The 15598-nt window shown below is 46.5% G+C and overlaps 2 protein-coding genes, 1 long non-coding RNA gene and 5 other non-coding genes across 11 annotated transcripts; 1 reads left to right on the forward strand and 7 right to left on the reverse strand.

Moving 5' to 3' along the window:
• Nucleotides 1–1436: 1436 nt before the first annotated feature.
• Nucleotides 1437–4193, reverse strand: LOC104853147. The gene is made up of 3 exons (XR_777696.1): nucleotides 4075–4193; nucleotides 2425–2524; nucleotides 1437–1643 (listed from the first exon to the last, which is right to left on the reverse strand). It is a non-coding gene; the product is annotated as an uncharacterized LOC104853147 (long non-coding RNA).
• Nucleotides 4194–4201: 8 nt separating this feature from the next.
• Nucleotides 4202–9987, forward strand: Idh3b (isocitrate dehydrogenase (NAD(+)) 3 non-catalytic subunit beta). Of its 2 annotated transcripts, none has more exons than XM_010611032.2 (12): nucleotides 4202–4257; nucleotides 4398–4472; nucleotides 4605–4703; nucleotides 4811–4931; nucleotides 7503–7563; nucleotides 7636–7768; nucleotides 7869–8002; nucleotides 8096–8198; nucleotides 8284–8430; nucleotides 8655–8749; nucleotides 8845–8905; nucleotides 9871–9987. In XM_010611032.2, the coding sequence occupies exons 1-12, from the start codon at nucleotides 4222–4224 to the stop codon at nucleotides 9949–9951; spliced, it is 1146 nt and encodes a 381-aa protein (XP_010609334.1). In that variant the 5' UTR covers nucleotides 4202–4221; the 3' UTR covers nucleotides 9952–9987. The 2 variants fall into 2 exon arrangements, with proteins under 2 accessions (XP_010609334.1, XP_010609332.1); XM_010611030.3 differs by lacking the exon at nucleotides 9871–9987 and adding an exon at nucleotides 9541–9824.
• On the reverse strand, nucleotides 9963–15294 carry Nop56 (NOP56 ribonucleoprotein). 3 transcript variants are annotated; one of them, XR_777697.3, is made up of 13 exons: nucleotides 15199–15294; nucleotides 14955–15044; nucleotides 14517–14631; nucleotides 13696–13857; nucleotides 13344–13542; nucleotides 12801–12988; nucleotides 12568–12719; nucleotides 12302–12402; nucleotides 11798–11946; nucleotides 11457–11578; nucleotides 11137–11274; nucleotides 10869–10989; nucleotides 10388–10465 (listed from the first exon to the last, which is right to left on the reverse strand). XR_777697.3 is itself a non-coding variant. In XM_010611028.3 (12 exons), the coding sequence occupies exons 1-12, from the start codon at nucleotides 15199–15201 to the stop codon at nucleotides 10091–10093; spliced, it is 1794 nt and encodes a 597-aa protein (XP_010609330.1). In that variant the 5' UTR covers nucleotides 15202–15294; the 3' UTR covers nucleotides 9963–10090. The 3 variants fall into 3 exon arrangements, 2 of the variants coding, with proteins under 2 accessions (XP_010609330.1, XP_010609331.1); XM_010611028.3 differs by lacking the exon at nucleotides 10869–10989 and having other exon boundaries at nucleotides 9963–10465; XM_010611029.2 differs by having other exon boundaries at nucleotides 10376–10989.
• LOC117285278 lies at nucleotides 11345–11415 on the reverse strand. The gene has a single exon (XR_004516258.1). It is a non-coding gene; the product is annotated as a small nucleolar RNA SNORD57 (small nucleolar RNA).
• LOC117285279 lies at nucleotides 11664–11733 on the reverse strand. The gene has a single exon (XR_004516259.1). It is a non-coding gene; the product is annotated as a small nucleolar RNA SNORD56 (small nucleolar RNA).
• Nucleotides 12155–12240, reverse strand: LOC117285232. Its single transcript, XR_004516226.1, has one exon. It is a non-coding gene; the product is annotated as a small nucleolar RNA SNORD86 (small nucleolar RNA).
• LOC117285284 lies at nucleotides 13116–13248 on the reverse strand. Its single transcript, XR_004516264.1, has one exon. It is a non-coding gene; the product is annotated as a small nucleolar RNA SNORA51 (small nucleolar RNA).
• LOC117285233 lies at nucleotides 13984–14054 on the reverse strand. Its single transcript, XR_004516227.1, has one exon. It is a non-coding gene; the product is annotated as a small nucleolar RNA SNORD110 (small nucleolar RNA).
• Nucleotides 15295–15598: the final 304 nt, after the last annotated feature.

The raw sequence follows: 15598 nt of genomic DNA on the forward strand, positions 1-15598 counted from the left end.
GGTTGGAAATGATGTCATAGTTATCCTCAAGTAAATTAGTATTTTTAGAATGAAAATTAGGTCATTAACAGAGAATGGAAAAACATAGCACATCTTTTCTCTTTCCCACTGTTTTGGTTTATATCTAGATGTCCCCTGAAAGCCTCATGGGCTCACAGGTGCTATTTCAGTCATGTGACACTCATCAGTGAATTTGCCAAGGATGAGTTCATAGCTAAATATAATGCTGGGAGGTAAATCCCAGTCAGGGCAGGTGGGTCACTGGTGGTGTGGCTCTTCCACACTCTTCCCTTGGTCTTACTCTGCTGCCTGCTGTCATGAAACTGGTAAAGGTGAGGTCTGTAAGGATGGAGCAGAGGACAGCTTAGCTGCTCTACCTTCTCTGTCACGTCCCTCTTCCATGCTGCCCTGCCTAGGAGCCAGTGGACTATGGACTCAAACCTCTACAAACCAGGAGCCAAAATAAAGCTCTCCTCCTTACAGTTTGTGCTAGGTATTATATCTCAGCAAAGAGAAAATAACTAAGACATCTATTCTAAATGACCTGAAGTAAATTTAAAAAATTTTTTTAAAAAGAGAAATCTCCCATTTTTTTCCAGGAGTGTGCCAATTAATCTCAATTATCAACTTGACTGAATTAAGAGAAAGATGACTGGATTACAAAATTGCTAAGCTCATCAGTGGGTTAACCTATTCATGAGTTCCTAGCTGAATGGGCTATTAAAAGGTGGGGCCTACATGGAGACAGTGCATCACGAGGGGATGACCTTGGGAACTCTATCTGGTCCCTGGCCCCTTCCCCTTGTGCTCTTTCTCTGTTCTGTTTTCTAAATGCCATGAGTTGCATTCAGAGCATGAAGAGCAGCTTTCCTCATCATGCCTTTCCACTATGATCCTGCTGCCTTGAAGCCAGCCAACCTTGGGCTGAAACCTCTGACCCTGTGAGTCAAATTAAACCTCTCCTGCTTTAAGCTGTCAGGTATTTTGTTCCAGTAATGGGAAAGTGGACGAACATAATTAGAAAATGAGATGTTTGGTGAAGAAAATGATAGTAGGTGTCAATAACAATGTAAAAGTCGGGACTAGGGAGTCTGAAAGGGCAAAGTGGTGCTGTTCTCTTGCTTTGATTTGTTTCGTGGGATATATGAATGGAGATAGAGAAGTATCTTATATAAACATTATACATGAATACATTATATTGACTGTACTGGTTTTACAATCACACTTTTCGTTTAATCAAAACTTACACATTCCCTAACCTTTAACCCCACGACCACAGAAGAAATGCTCCACCTGAAGGAATACAGAAAGGTGACACGTAGCCTGTGCAGGTCCTAGTTTAGAACCACTGCATTCTCTCCCTTGTGCTGAAGGAACACCCAGCTACCTTTTTGGTTAGATGAAGTATTTATCACACAGGGGATTTAACTAGCGGTTCTTAAATTTTACTGTTTATCATGTGGAGAAGCATGTTTAAAGATGAATATTCTGGTTCTGGAGTGTGTAGCTCAGCAGCTGAGTGCATGCTTAGCTTTACCAAGGCCTTGCAGTTCCATGCCTCAGTGATCCTTCCGTCTCTGCTTGGGACAGGAGTGCTGGGACTACAGGTGTGTGGCACCATGCCTGGCTTAGGAGCTCTATTTCTAAAACAAAGCACAGAGGATTCCTGGTTGCCATAGCATTCAGCCCAGTGATACCAGGAAATGGCATGTTCTTTAAGGAACTTATCTTTCATAATTTTTTTTTCTGGTACGAGGATTGAACTCAGGACCTTGTGCTTTCAAGGTAGGCATAGTGCAACTGAACTAAATCCCTGGCCCCATAAATTTCTTTCCTTATTTTTTTACATGATTAAGGCTCCTGAGGGAACACTGACCATGTGAAAACAAAGGCAGACATTTTGAAATTCTAAGGTAAGGTCTAAGAAAACTGTTGGTAAAACATCATAATTACCACAGTTGCCTGAACACTAGGCATAAATCTTGTGTGCATAAAAAGATATCCTGATCTGGACCTCATGCAGATGTCTTTATGGCACTGCCTGCCTTCTAACTTGAAGATAAATTCTCTCTATATCTACTTTACCATAAATTCTACCTGTGCTTCTATCTATGTGTCTTGATTGAATTATTTCTTCAAAGTCACAAAGGACAAAAGAGGTTTGCAAGGGCAGTTCCTTAAGGGATCAGGACCTAGCTTCCTGTTGACACTGGCATTTGGATTGAGCAAGTCTGAGGTAGTACTCATAAACCTGAGTTTTTAACAAGTGGTGTCAGTCCACTTGGATAGATGACTCAAAACTCACACTTCCAGGATATTGGGTTAGGCATATTTTCCTATATCATTTTGTTTTCAATCAGGTAAATAATACATGACTAGAGATTTTAAAAATTCAGCTTGAAATTCACCTTTGATCCCACTTACATGTTTTAACTAATTTCCAACACCAGTTATAGGATTTTCCTGGAAAGTTCAAGCCTCGGATAAACTATTAGGGAAATCATCCAGAGAAGTGAACAAAATCCTATAGGAAAAACAATGAAGAAACTTGATTAATACAGTGTAACTGGCAGGTTAGGAGTTTGAAAAAGAATCCTGACACATATCTTGTCCCACTCACTGTGTGATGTCCATTCCTAGTGCTTGACACAAGTGTTCAATGAGTACTGGTTAAAAAGAGCAAGAAGTACAAAGACCTGAGTTCGATCCCCGGTGCCAAAAACAAACAAACAAAACAAAACAAAACAAAAAGCAAGAAACACAGGCACAAATACTGTACATTAAGAAGATAACAAGCAGCAAGTAAATATATGAAAAAAATGTTCCACATCACTGGTCATTTGAGAGATGCAGATGAAAACAATACTGAGATGCCACCTCACCCCACAAAGAATGGCTGCTATCAAGAAATCACACAATAACAAACGTTGGCGGGGTTGTGGGGAGAAAGGAACCCTTCTCCGTTGTTGGTAGGAGTGCAGACTGGTGCAACCACTATGGAAATCAATATGGAGATACCTCAAAGAGCTGGGACTAGAGGTTCCATTTGACCCAGACATCCCTCTGCTGGGTATCTTTCCAAAAGAATTAAAAGAATCTTATCACAGTTACATATGTGCACCTATGTTTACAGCAGCACAGTTTGTAATAGCTAAAATTTGGAAACAGCCCATCAGTTGGAAACTAGATAAAGAAGATGTGGTTTTTCTATAAAATGGAATACTATTCAGCCATAAAGAATGAGAAATTAGATTCATTCATAGGAAAATGATACATTTTGAGGATATACTCCTAAGTGAAGTGAGTCACACATGTGTAAATACCAAATAGTTTCTCTGGTGTGAAAAACTATAACAGTACATAAGATCCTAATGAGATAATTAACAATGTGAAATAGGAAGAAAAGGGTTAACGGTGTAGGGAAAGTGGGAAGGGTAGGGGAAAGGGAATAAGGGAAAAGAAAAACTATGAAAAAATGAAAAAATAGAAATAAAATGTCTGTAAACGGGGAGGCGGGGAGGGGGTGAAGGGAGGGCAGGAACAAGGGGAAAAAAATGAGAACCGGGACCTGCCATGTAAAGGTACAAGATCCCAATAATGAATGTAACTGTACTGTATATCTAAAATGTACCAATAAACTCAATTAAAAAAAAGATACAGGCAGAGCATGGTGGTACATGCCTGTAATCCCAGCACTTGAGGTTCCGCCCAGGTTGGGCAATTTAGCGACTTAGTGAGACACTGTCTAGGGGAGGGAAACGCTCCTGTGTTCAATCCTCAGTACTGTAAAGGGACAGGATACCGAGAGCTCGAATGAAAAATTCCCCGGAATTGTTTCTTTTTTCTTTTGGTACAGGGGATTGAACTCGGGTCCTTGAGCTTGCAAGACGGCCACCGAACCGCTGAGCTAAACCCCCGGCCCTGGGAATTGTTTCTTAACCTCATGCCAAACTCGAGTCCTCGTTTGATAAAGTCACATACTCTCCTTTAATGTTATTTTGAAGTTTCAACATCAGTTAAAGATGGCGACTGAAAATAAAGCAATAAAGTGCTTCTGTATCCTATGACGCTCACCCTGAAGTGGAGATGGATGGTAAGTGTGCAGTCGGTGCAGGCAAGCGAGACGCCAGTACCACTGAAGCGCACTAGCCCGAGCCAAAGTTGGGGCCGGCACGGCGCTAGCTTCTGACGTCACGTCCCGGGCGACTTCCTGCCCAGAACATGGCGACTTTGAACGGTGTCCGCTGGTTGACCCGAGTGAGGGCTGGTGACACGTCGGGCGTGGGGCGGGCGGAGAAGTGGAGGATATTTCCCAGGGCTTCCTAAGGAGGTGAAGGCCATGCAGTGTTTGGTCTGAGGGTCCCCGATCTAATCTCGCTTGTGTGTCTCTCTCGCAGGCGGTGGTTGCTGCCCGGAACACTTCGGCATGGAGAGGTCTGAGTATCTCGGCCACAGCAAATGCAGCTTCGCAGGTACGCACGAGGCCCCGCTCCTGTTTAGCCCAAGCTCCTGTCGCGTTCTCGCGTCTCCCCTTGCTTTCTTTCCTCCCTCTTTCTACGACCCTTCTCCCTCGCCAGCCCTAGCTTAGCTGTCCGCATTCACAGGCTCAAGACGTGAGAGTCGAGGGCGCATTTCCTGTGACCATGCTGCCGGGAGATGGCGTTGGGCCAGAGCTCATGCATGCTGTCAAGGAGGTGTTCAAGGTAAAGGGCCTGGCTGGACCCCTCAGGCTGGCTGCCGCGGAGATGGAGTGGTTTGGAAAGGATTTACTCGACCTTGACGCTGTCCTTTTTGGGTTCTGTCCCCGAAGGCTGCCTCTGTCCCGGTGGAGTTCCAGGAGCACCACTTGAGCGAGGTGCAGAATATGGCCTCTGAGGAGAAGCTGGATCAGGTGCTGAATTCTATGAAGGAGAACAAAGTGGCCATCATTGGTATGTGTGCCCCTTGCCACCCAGCCCATGTGTCATTTAAAGTCAAATGAGCAATGTTTATTAGCCCCTCTCTCCTTAAACGAATACATCAACTTTCTGAGTTCCCATTGCTGATACTTGGGTATTTGTTCCTTTTCATTGGAAACCCAAGAGTCACATCAGCTGTTAGCTGTCTATGCAGGAAGGCTGTATGGGTTTGATGGCTTGTTCTGAGGTGATGTCATTCATTATTAAGTCTTTTAAATTGTGTTTTTATTTATTTATTTTTGGGTACCGGGGCTTGAACTCGGGTCCTTGTGCTTGCGAGGCAGGCCACTGAACCGCTGAGCTAAATCCCCAGCCCCTAATTGTGTTTTTAGAATGCCACTTCTGACTGTCCCTTTTCTTCCGTCTTCTCTCTTGCTGCTTTACTTTACTGTCCTCATTAGATTCTTTTGGCTTCCAACAGTCCAACTTTTACATCTCTCTTCTTTGGAAAGACCAACTTAACTTTGCCAGGCCAATTTTTAGCATAGAAAAGTAAGTTCTTCATAAGCTCAATCTCAGCTTTTCTGCCTTGATTTCCACAATACTTATTCTATGGTTTTATCACACTAGATTTTGTTAGTTTCCAAATATATGTACAGAGGACCCTTGAGTTACGACTGGCCCGACATATTTGAACAACTTGGATTATGACCAGCATTATAGTTTTAACTTGCCTACAAAAAACTTGAGTTACGACCAGAATGCTGGCTTCTTATACTTCCAGATGGTCTCAGATACAGATTTAACCCTTAAAGAGCTCTGGAAGGAACGTTATAATGCCCTTTCTTGTGTGAGGTTAATTAAGGTAAGGTATCCTGCCTGGACCATTGTCCTTCTAAGGAAACTGAGATCTACCTGGAAGAAAATGTGGCTTAAAATTATACAGGAGAAGGCCGGGGATTTAGCTTAGTGGTGCCACGATGTTCCTCGCAAGTGCAAGGTCCCAAGTTTAATACCCACTACCAAAAAAAAAATTATACAGGAAAGGGACTTTGAAGGCTGTGTAGGGGAGATTGAGACTTCAGTTGACCAGCTGTAATGAACAAATTGAGTTTGTAAATCAGAGGTCCACTATAGTGCCTTGGCTTAATATTATTTCCTCTGCCCAGAAAGTGTTTCCTTTGATGCCACTTATCAGAATCCTCACTCAGTCATGATACTGCCCTAGTTTCCTATGGCTGCCATAACAAAGTACCACCAACTTGGTGGCTGAAATTAATAGAAGATTATTCTCAGTTCTAGAAACTGGAAGTCTGAAATTAAGATATTGGCAGAGCCACACTCCTAAAGGCTTAGAGGAGAATCCTTTCTGCTTCTTCCTGATGTTCCTTGACTTGTAAATGAAATTCTTCAGTCTTTTTCTTTACCTTCAGTCTTTTACTTTCCCTCTTTGTGTCTCTATATCTGTATTCCTCCTTTATAAGGACTTATTGTTAGATTTAGGGCCTATCCTAATCTAGGACAGTTTCATGTCAGGAATATGGATAACATTTACAAGGTCATGTTTACAGGTTTTTAGGGTTAAGGAATGGACATACCATTTTGGGGAATCTTTATTCAACCCATTGCACTCACTTCACCTAAAGTCTAACTGAAGCACTAGCGCTTCTGTGACATTTCGTATTATTACCAGAGGGGATTCCTTGTCTGTGCTCCTATGCATGTTGATAACGCTGTTCCCATGGTATTTATTGCCTTTTATTTTAGTTGTTTTCCCCCAGTACATTGCTTGCTCCTTGAGGGCAGAAGTTGCATTGTTTTTGATTGATACCAGTTGTTTGACATAGTTTGATTTTCAGTAAGTATTGGCTGAGAAAGTGTCAAATAAGTAGACATGGAAATATCAAAGAAGGTCATAGATTACCTAGCATTGTTTTTCACCTTGCTAATAAATCCAGGCTCTTCTATGAGAAACATGAAAAAATAAAAAAAGCTGGCCTCTTTTTAGGTCATTTTGAAGTTTAAACATAAACTAAATAAACTGGGTGTGGTGGCAGATGCCTGTAATCCCAGCACTCAGGAGGCTGAGGCAGGAGGATCACTGTGATTTCGAGACCAGCCTGGGCTACATAGTGAGTTCCAGGTCAGTCTCAACTACATAGTGAGACCCTGTCTCAAAAAAACCAAAAAAAAAAAAAAACCAAAAAAAAAACAAACAAACAAACAAACAAAAAAACAAATTAAAAAAACATAAACTAAATATGGTGGCTAAAACAGTAGACTAAATATTTCTTATTTTATTTTTTGAGACAAGATCTCACTGTTTAGTTCAGGCTAGCCCAGGCTGTCCTCAAACTCACAGCGATCCTCTTGCTTCAGTCTTCTGAGTGCTGGGATTACAGGTGTGCTCTACCATGCCTGTGTTTAAATATTTCTGATTTCATTATTTTAAAAAAAATTTCTGATTTTAATAACAATGTCTCTTTTGCCTTGCACTCAAAGGCAATTAAGTCACAAATTTGGGAGTGGGAGATGGAAACCTGGAGGAATTGCACACTAGTCTCTGTCCCTTGGGCTTGTGCTTCCCTTATTTTGTTTACACAGGAAAGATCCATACCCCAATGGAGTATAAGGGGGAACTAGCTTCCTATGATATGCGGCTCAGGTAGGTGGGTGTAAGTTTGGGTTAGAGGGGTGCTGGGCACCAGGCACAGAGCTGATGTCTGTCCTTCTGTAGGCGTAAGTTGGACCTGTTTGCCAACGTAGTCCATGTGAAGTCTCTTCCGGGGTACATGACCCGGCACAACAATCTAGATCTGGTGATTATTCGAGAGCAGACAGAAGGGGAATACAGCTCTCTCGAGCATGAGGTAGGTCCTGGAAACTGGGGAGGCAAGTGTGGAGGCGGGAGAATGGGGGAGCTCCTCCTTGCCTTCTTATTGTCACTCACCTGCTTCCCTTCTTATCTAGAGTGCAAGGGGTGTGATTGAATGCTTAAAGATTGTTACTCGAACCAAATCTCAGCGGATTGCAAAGTTTGCCTTTGACTACGCCACTAAGAAGGGGCGGAGCAAGGTCACAGCTGTCCACAAGGCCAATATCATGTGAGGGGCATGGCTTTGCATGGAGTAGATTCCTAGGGAGGTGGCTCCCTTGCACTCTCCTGGCTGATTTTGTTCCTTTCGGCCTGTGAACAGGAAACTTGGGGATGGGTTGTTCCTGCAGTGCTGTGAGGAAGTTGCTGAACTGTATCCCAAAATCAAGTTTGAGACAATGATCATAGACAACTGCTGCATGCAGGTAAGACCATCCCCACGTCTCCACTCGGTGCTAAAGTAGAGTGGGGAATGGAATTCACTGGTCTTCATTCCCTCTTGCCTCTCAGCTGGTACAGAATCCTTACCAGTTTGATGTGCTTGTGATGCCCAATCTCTATGGGAACATTATTGACAATTTGGCTGCTGGCCTGGTTGGGGGAGCTGGTGTGGTTCCTGGTGAGAGCTACAGTGCAGAGTATGCAGTTTTTGAGACAGTGAGTGAGGCAATCCCCTCCCTTGTCTGTATTCCCTTCCTCTGACCTCAAGTCTCCTGTTCCTCCTTCATCCCAATACCGTCCCCTTGTAATCCTAGCCCCTTTCCCCATCTCCATACTCTTTGTGGTGAAATTGGCCTACCCTCTACAGTAATCCCTTTCTGGATCCCAGCCTCTGTAAGTGCGTGCCGCCTCCCAGTGACTTTGGCCTTCTCTCTCCACAGGGTGCCCGGCACCCATTTGCCCAGGCAGTGGGCCGGAATATAGCCAACCCCACAGCCATGCTGCTGTCAGCTTCCAACATGCTTCGGCATCTCAAGTAGGTCGTGAGAGGCCCGAGTTGGAGGCTGGGCATTGTAAGGAGAAGTGCAGGTGGTATTCTGAGAGCCTGCTTTTCTCCATCTCTGTTAACAGCCTTGAGTATCACTCCAGCATGATTTCAGATGCTGTGAAGAAGGTGATCAAAGTCGGCAAGGTGAGTTTGGAAAGGTGCTAGGTTCAGGGCCTTGGTACTACATGTGGGGAAATGTGGAAGGGGCCTCTATTTTGGCAGATCCCCAGAACATCTGCTCTATAATTCTCAGGGCTCCTCACCTCCCTCCTCTTGGCTGTTTCATCCTCTTGGTCTTCTTTGCCTCTGTTTATTTCCCATCTGCTATTCCCTCTTCTGCTCTATCCATTGCCCCTTTCATGGGCCATGTGAATGCAGAACATGTGGCTGTCTTGGGGTGGTGTAGTGGGGCAGATAGCGGGCAGGAAGAAGTACCAGCTTCCCCTTCTCCGTGCCTGGGAGCCCATCTTCATTTCCATTCCTCCCTCCTGGTCTTTTTCATTTCCTGAAGCAACCTTCTCCTCTCTGATGTGCACTTCCCCATCTCTCCCTTCTGCTCAGCCTCCTGTCTTGCCTTGGCTGCAGCACAATTCAGTGGCTCAGAAGAGCAAGCAACTCCCTGCTCCTCACCTGGTGACCTCACCTTTCATTTCTGCTGTACTGCATCTTTTCTGGCCTTCTAGCACTTTTGGGTCCCATGTCTTTGATCACATTGCCATACCTGGCTTCATGGGCTCTCTTCTTTTTTTCCCCACGGCTGTTGCCGGTGGTGGCTGTAGGTGCGGACTCGAGACATGGGCGGCTACAGCACCACAACCGACTTCATCAAGTCTGTCATCGGCCATCTACACCCCCATGGGGTCTAGAGCCCTTTATTACCTCCAACCTCACAAGGACCATTACTACCTACACACCTATCCCTTCAGTTCAGTGGACCAGTGAAGAGACAGACCTTGACCTCTAGACAGTGGAGCATAAACGTTTTCCTGGGCAGTGCCTAGGTCACCCTGAGGCTGGCCTCCTTAGGGAGCTGTGTATGCTAGGTGATGGTGGTGGGGTTATTAGGGATGGGGTCTTGGCCACAGGATGATGACCATTCTCCCCCACAGGTTCGGACCTCCGATATGGGTGGCTATGCCACTTGCCACGACTTCACTGAGGCTGTCATTGATGCCCTGTCCCACCCATAGGTCCTGCCCACACCAAGATGTCAATAAAGCATATATACTGGTTTTTGTGATGTTTTTATTAACTGGGATTTAGGGCACGGGATGGGAAATGTTTCCTTTAGGCACACTCCAACCCTCCTCCCCCCAGGGAATGTCCGTTCTAATCTTCCTGGGATGCTCTTTGGAGCTTTTTCTTCTTTTTCTTGATACTGCCCTTGCTGGCAGCAGCCTCCTCAGGCTCACTGCTGACTGGGTCTTCCTTAGAAGAAAATTTTCTCTTTTTCTTGGGGACACTCCTATTGACTGCCTCTTCTGGTTCACTAGGTGTTTCCTCGTTGGACAAAGACTTTTTCCTCTTGGGTGGATTTACGCTGCCACCAGCTGTCTCTTCCACATCACTACTAACCAACTCTTCCTTGGAAAAAGATTTCTTTTTCTTGGGCTTAGAGACAGAGACAGATGGATCATCCATTCCATTCTCCTGAGGAGCCTCCTGGAGCTTTTGCTTTTTCTTTTTGGTTTTTCCATGTGTCTCCTAAAGGTGAAGAGGCATAGAGAGGTGTTACCTATGGTGTACACATGCACATCCCCATTACAGTCAGGGTAGGAAGGCAAACTGTCCCGTCAGTACTCCTGGGGTGGCCAATAACTTTGGAAACCCATCCCCACAGCTACCCACAATTACTAGTTAAGAACACGTAAAAAGAAACTGTTTCAGCCTTTTAGGTAACCTATACAAAAACCCTCCATGCTGGTCACAATAGACCCATCATGCCAAATTTCTAAGGGAAAACAAACTGTCACAAGTGGCACTAAGTGCCTGGGGGGGGTAGCTCTAGCCGGGCACACTGGAGACCTCCCTGCACCCATGCCCACTGTGAAAGCGTACCATCTCTGGACACACATCTGAGAACAAGCAGAGCAGGAATTTACACTACCCCCTGTTGAGGAGTCCTGGGAAGCAGCCGAGGACAGAACACAACTTGCCCAGGGAACAGGTGTGTGCTATAACCAGCTCTCTGGGCTCTTGAGCAAGTTGTCTCAGCACCTATCTCCTTCCTATGTAGAATCAAGAGGTAGTTTAGATATTTCAATCCAAAAGCCTGGACTCCAGACCACGGCTTGAGGCAGCACATCCTCAGTTCTGCTGATGAAAATCCTACAATCTAGGATCTTCTTGGAGGGCTGACTTGTCTACAGACTGACCTCATGTTCCTCCGGAGAACTGCCATTTTCTGAAGATGCCAGAGCAGCCAGTGCAGCCAGCCGCTTCTTTTCCTTCTTCAAGCGCTTCTTCTCCTGTTTCTCCAGCTTCTTGGTGATTTCAGCAGCAGCTTCCTCTGCCTGGCAGAAGAAAAGCGCTGAAAAGGCCTGAATAGTCCTGGTTCACTGTAGCCTCCTTTCTGGCTTTACTGGATCAGGCTCATTAAATCAGTTTTTTGCCTCCATTCTATAAAGTCAGGTCAAGATAGTTCATCACCTCCAGCAGCCAACTGTTTCTCCATCATTGAACAAAACCCACTGACCTGAACCATTGCCTGTTTCATGACATCCAGATTCTTTCGTGGAATCTCGCCAGTCTCGTAGAAAGACAGGCGCTCCTCAACTTGTTCTCGAAGCTTCTCCCCAAATACACTGGTGGGCACCTCTGGACGTGTGTGCGGGGGTGGGAAGAAAGCCTGTCAGTCCCCAAAACATCAAAACTACCCCATCAGCATTCTCTACCCTCAGCTTCACTCAGACCCAGTGTATCAACACTCACTAGGAGAACTCTGTTGACGAAAAATATTACCATCATTGAAGAAGCTAAAGGTGGTCAGCCCCCCATCCTCCCAGCCCTGCCAACGGCCAACTCTCCCACTCATACCAGAGAAGCAATCGATTCTGGAGGCAATACTGCACTTGTTTGCCAGGTATCGGGAGATGCGGCCTTTGTTCTTGGCAGCTGCTCGGCCAATGAAGGTGGAGTGGAAAATGAGTCCATATTTTGGTGTGTTACCCCTTGTCTTCAGGGCTCTGAGAGAATATTTAGTGGAGAATTTAATTTCAAACCTGTCACCCAAGGTAGCCCCTCTCAAACCCTTCCCTTCCAAATCTCCAGCATGAGCCTCAGGCTGGGCTGGATCATCTAACCCAACACTTGTCAACCCACAGTTCCCAGAGGCAGATGCAAGACATCCAGTGTCGCTGACCTGGAAACTGTGTCCCTTTGCTGGGCCCTGGGAATCACTCAGACACCAGGACTGGCCATCACCCCCACAACAGAGATCTGCATGGGTCAGGGAGCCCTGATCAGCCATCACCGTGATCCCCAAACAAGCAGTGCGCACCAGCAGTGGCACCTGATGTGGGCAGGTGCCCTCACGGGTACCTGAACAGGGCCTTTTCAGCCCCAAGGATCTGCACTGTGGATGCGGGGTACTTGGCCAGGTTGGTGAGGCTGCCAGCATGAGCAATGAGACGTGCGCCTACCTGGAGGAAGATTTAAGGAAGAAGTAGAAACTGCTGACCAGAGCTGCACAACCCCAGCTCTTCTTCCTCATCACACCCAAATGAAGAAGATACCATAGGTCCAAAACTACAGCAGTGCAGAATGGCAACATTCCTACTCCCCCATTTGTGTTCCCCATGACGCACCGCTTCCCCAATTAGGGCTGACAGGCTGGGGGCTACTTGGCTCATCTTGGAGCGGAGGTAAGTGTGTAGGCTCTGGCGGTATTCTGACAAAGACACCACTCGACTGGAGAAGCTCTCAATGTTTATCAGGTCGATGGCAGATATGTCCATGCCTAGGAAACAAGTAGTGTGAACAAAGGGGCTAGATATTCAGAGTCCCATACCTTTTGCCAGCTGCCAGGCTCTGCACTGACCCATGGAGGACCGTGAGGCATCCAGAATAGCCTTGGCCTTGGCCCCATCCATGGTCAGCTCCTCCAGCTTCTCTAATTTTTCCTCATTCAGCTCCCTTCGGTTTCCAATGAACTGAGCAAGTCGGCAGTATGTAGCATTGTCATTAATGATCTTCACCAACTCTGGAAAGTGATACCCATACCACTCCCTGCAAAGAGGCATAATCACTCTCTGGCCCAGCTGCCACATCTCACAACAAAGTCCCAGCAGCCCTTTCCATACCTATTTTGTCTGGAGATAACCGGAACAAATCATAGTCAAATCCCCCCTCAAGCCTATGTCTCCCCATTCACAATACAGACAAGGCACAAGGCCTGGGCTGAGGTGTATATGGGGAAGTTGTACTTTGCCTCCCTTTTCTATACAGTCAGTGTTAAGAACACTACCTGTGGTAAGCACCAGGAGGCCCTACAGCAACCCATGTGGCCCTACCCACAGGAATGACCAGTCCTGACCTCAGGATGAAAAATTAGCTAAACTAAAGATCAAACACTGCACCTTACCTGACACGCATAGAAAAGGTATTGATGTCTTTATCCAGCTGGTCCAGGAGACTGATGGACTGGATGATCATGTTGTCCACACGGTTCACATTAAATTTAACTTTGGCACGAGAGTAGCTGTGTCCCAGTCCTAGCTGAGCTTTACAAGCTGACAGATCTGTTAGACCTTTGACCAGATTATGGAAGTGCAGACGAACTCCTAAGAGTAAGGCAATATTGTGAGTAAGGAATCTGAGCTGGTTTCCACACTCGTGGGTACCAGCAAGCAGATCTTCCCAGAAGCAACCTCAAACACACTAGCAAGTTTCCAGAACCTCCCTCGAAGATATCAAGAACGGCAGGAGTGTCTCACCTCGCAAGATCTCAGCTATCACGCCTCCAGTCTGGCAGTTATATCCCAACTCCTCTTGTATAGCAGCACCAATCTTGGGATCCCCAACCCCCAAGAGTACTTTCTTCTTTTTTGATGGCAGATGGGTCTCCAGGAGCAGACGGAGATCCTCATGAACAATGCCTCAGGAAAAAGAACACAGCTCCCACTAACATGCTGAAGACTAATTAAATTACAAAAGGATCTCATTTACCTTTCAGCTTACTATGCTGGTCCTGTGGAACATGATGGGATGGCATGCTCCAAGCAATGCTCAGACACATGGAGACATCAGTGATTACATTCAGGGGATTGACAGATTTCATAAGTCATCACTGCAAAGCCTGGCTTGACCATGGGAGAAACTGGACTGAGGTCCAACAGCACCTGTCCTCGAGTATTCAGAACCTGATTTGTCTTCTGGGATCAAACCCTATTTTCTTGGCCTTTATCAGAATAGAAGAGCTCTTTCTAATAAATTGAAAGACTTACCAAAGAACCAGACACAATACTTGTGTGTAGGCAACTTGGGCAGAGCACCCTCCCATTCCATTTGAAACTATTTAGTATTAAACAAGGAAAAAAACCCTACTCGCCCAATTGTATGCTACTGAACATTTAATCTCCATATTTATCAAATGTTCAGCAGTGAGGATCAAATGTTTTAAAATACACAGTATAAGTCTCAAATACTGCTCAGTACACATCACATATGTATCAAGCCACACAAAGCCAAATACTATTACAAGCTCACTAAGAGGATGGTTAGCAGGAACCACATCTCAGTATCTCCCTGCACTCACCTTCAGACACTGCATTGGCATTTTCTAAGGCAACCTGGGAAGAGGAAAATGGACAAAAGGCCACCAGGCGAACGATGTTGTGGAACTTGCCCAGGTTGAGCACACACTCCTCCACCTGTGAGGAAAATGACGGATTTCTTCCCTCGCTCTAACCTCTACAGAACAGTAAGCAGTCCCGTACATTACTAAAATATACCGATGCCTGGACCCCGCATCTCGTGCACTATTTTATCACTATTAAGTAGAGTATGGGAGGCTTATACCTAACCACTTAAACGGTTCTAACCACGAATCAAGGCAAAGACCCCAGCTCCAGAGCCTTCCCAGCCTAGCCCCCCCACCCCGCGCGCCCGGCCACGTGGGAACGCGCGGTGCATTCTGGGGCGAGGCAGCCCAGGGGCTACAGCTGGGCCGAGCGAGCCCACAGATCCCACCCACCTGCGGTAGCAGCAGACTGATCTCCTCTACTTCCTTCAACGCCAAAAGCGCGTAGCCGACCGCGTGCTCGAAGAGCACATGCAGCAGAACCTGGAACGGTAGCCGGGGCGCGTACGTCAGCGAGGCTCCCAAGTCCGTTCGGACCCACTCTCAGAGCAGGTCCTGGCTCAGGAACGGGCTGGAACCCGAAGCTAGACCCAAACAAGGGCCTTCGTATAGCCCACAACCCAAACCCACTCCTCACCATGGCGTCTGCTTTTTGCCCGGCTCGCAATGCGGCTAGTAGGCTCTGGCGCGCCGAAGGAGGCTCAGGAGGCCACACCTCCTTCTGACTGACCAATCAGAAGCCAGGGAAGACACCATTGATGTATCTTCGAGGGGAGTTCATCAGGTGGTATCGCCCGGAGGGTGGGTGCGGGTGGCGTGAAGCGCGGGCAAACAGGCCTTTTCCGGTCTCTGCGGCTGCGCGGAGGACCGTGGTTGCTGCGGACGCGCTGGATATCGCAGGCCCTGAAGGCCGCAAAATGGTTTGGAAAGGCTCTTTCCCAGACATTCCTATCCTTAGTGATCTCATCATGTTTGTGCTGGGCAGCAAAGCTCAATGGAGTCGAGGCGAAAGGTTCCACGTGGACCTCGGCGACCAT

Source organism: Fukomys damarensis, unplaced genomic scaffold, assembly GCF_012274545.1.
Source record: "Fukomys damarensis isolate Sample0158 unplaced genomic scaffold, DMR_v1.0_HiC HiC_scaffold_7, whole genome shotgun sequence".
In the NCBI taxonomy this organism is placed as follows: domain Eukaryota; kingdom Metazoa; phylum Chordata; class Mammalia; order Rodentia; family Bathyergidae; genus Fukomys; species Fukomys damarensis.

What these genes read in the sequence shown, in the direction of transcription:
- Idh3b (XM_010611030.3), top strand. Translation starts at nt 4,222, where the DNA reads ATGGCGACTTTGAACGGTGTCCGCTGGTTGACCCGA. An exon ending in GTGTCCGCTGGTTGACCCGA is followed by an intron (nt 4,258 to 4,397) that starts GTGAGGGCTGGT and finishes TCTCTCTCGCAG; the next exon opens with GCGGTGGTTGCTGCCCGGAA. An exon ending in TCCTATGATATGCGGCTCAG is followed by an intron (nt 7,564 to 7,635) that starts GTAGGTGGGTGT and finishes GTCCTTCTGTAG; the next exon opens with GCGTAAGTTGGACCTGTTTG.
- Nop56 (XM_010611028.3), bottom strand. An exon ending in CAGCCCTAATTGGGGAAGCG is followed by an intron (nt 12,403 to 12,567) that starts GTGCGTCATGGG and finishes ATCTTCCTCCAG; the next exon opens with GTAGGCGCACGTCTCATTGC. An exon ending in CAGAATCGATTGCTTCTCTG is followed by an intron (nt 11,579 to 11,797) that starts GTATGAGTGGGA and finishes ACACACGTCCAG; the next exon opens with AGGTGCCCACCAGTGTATTT.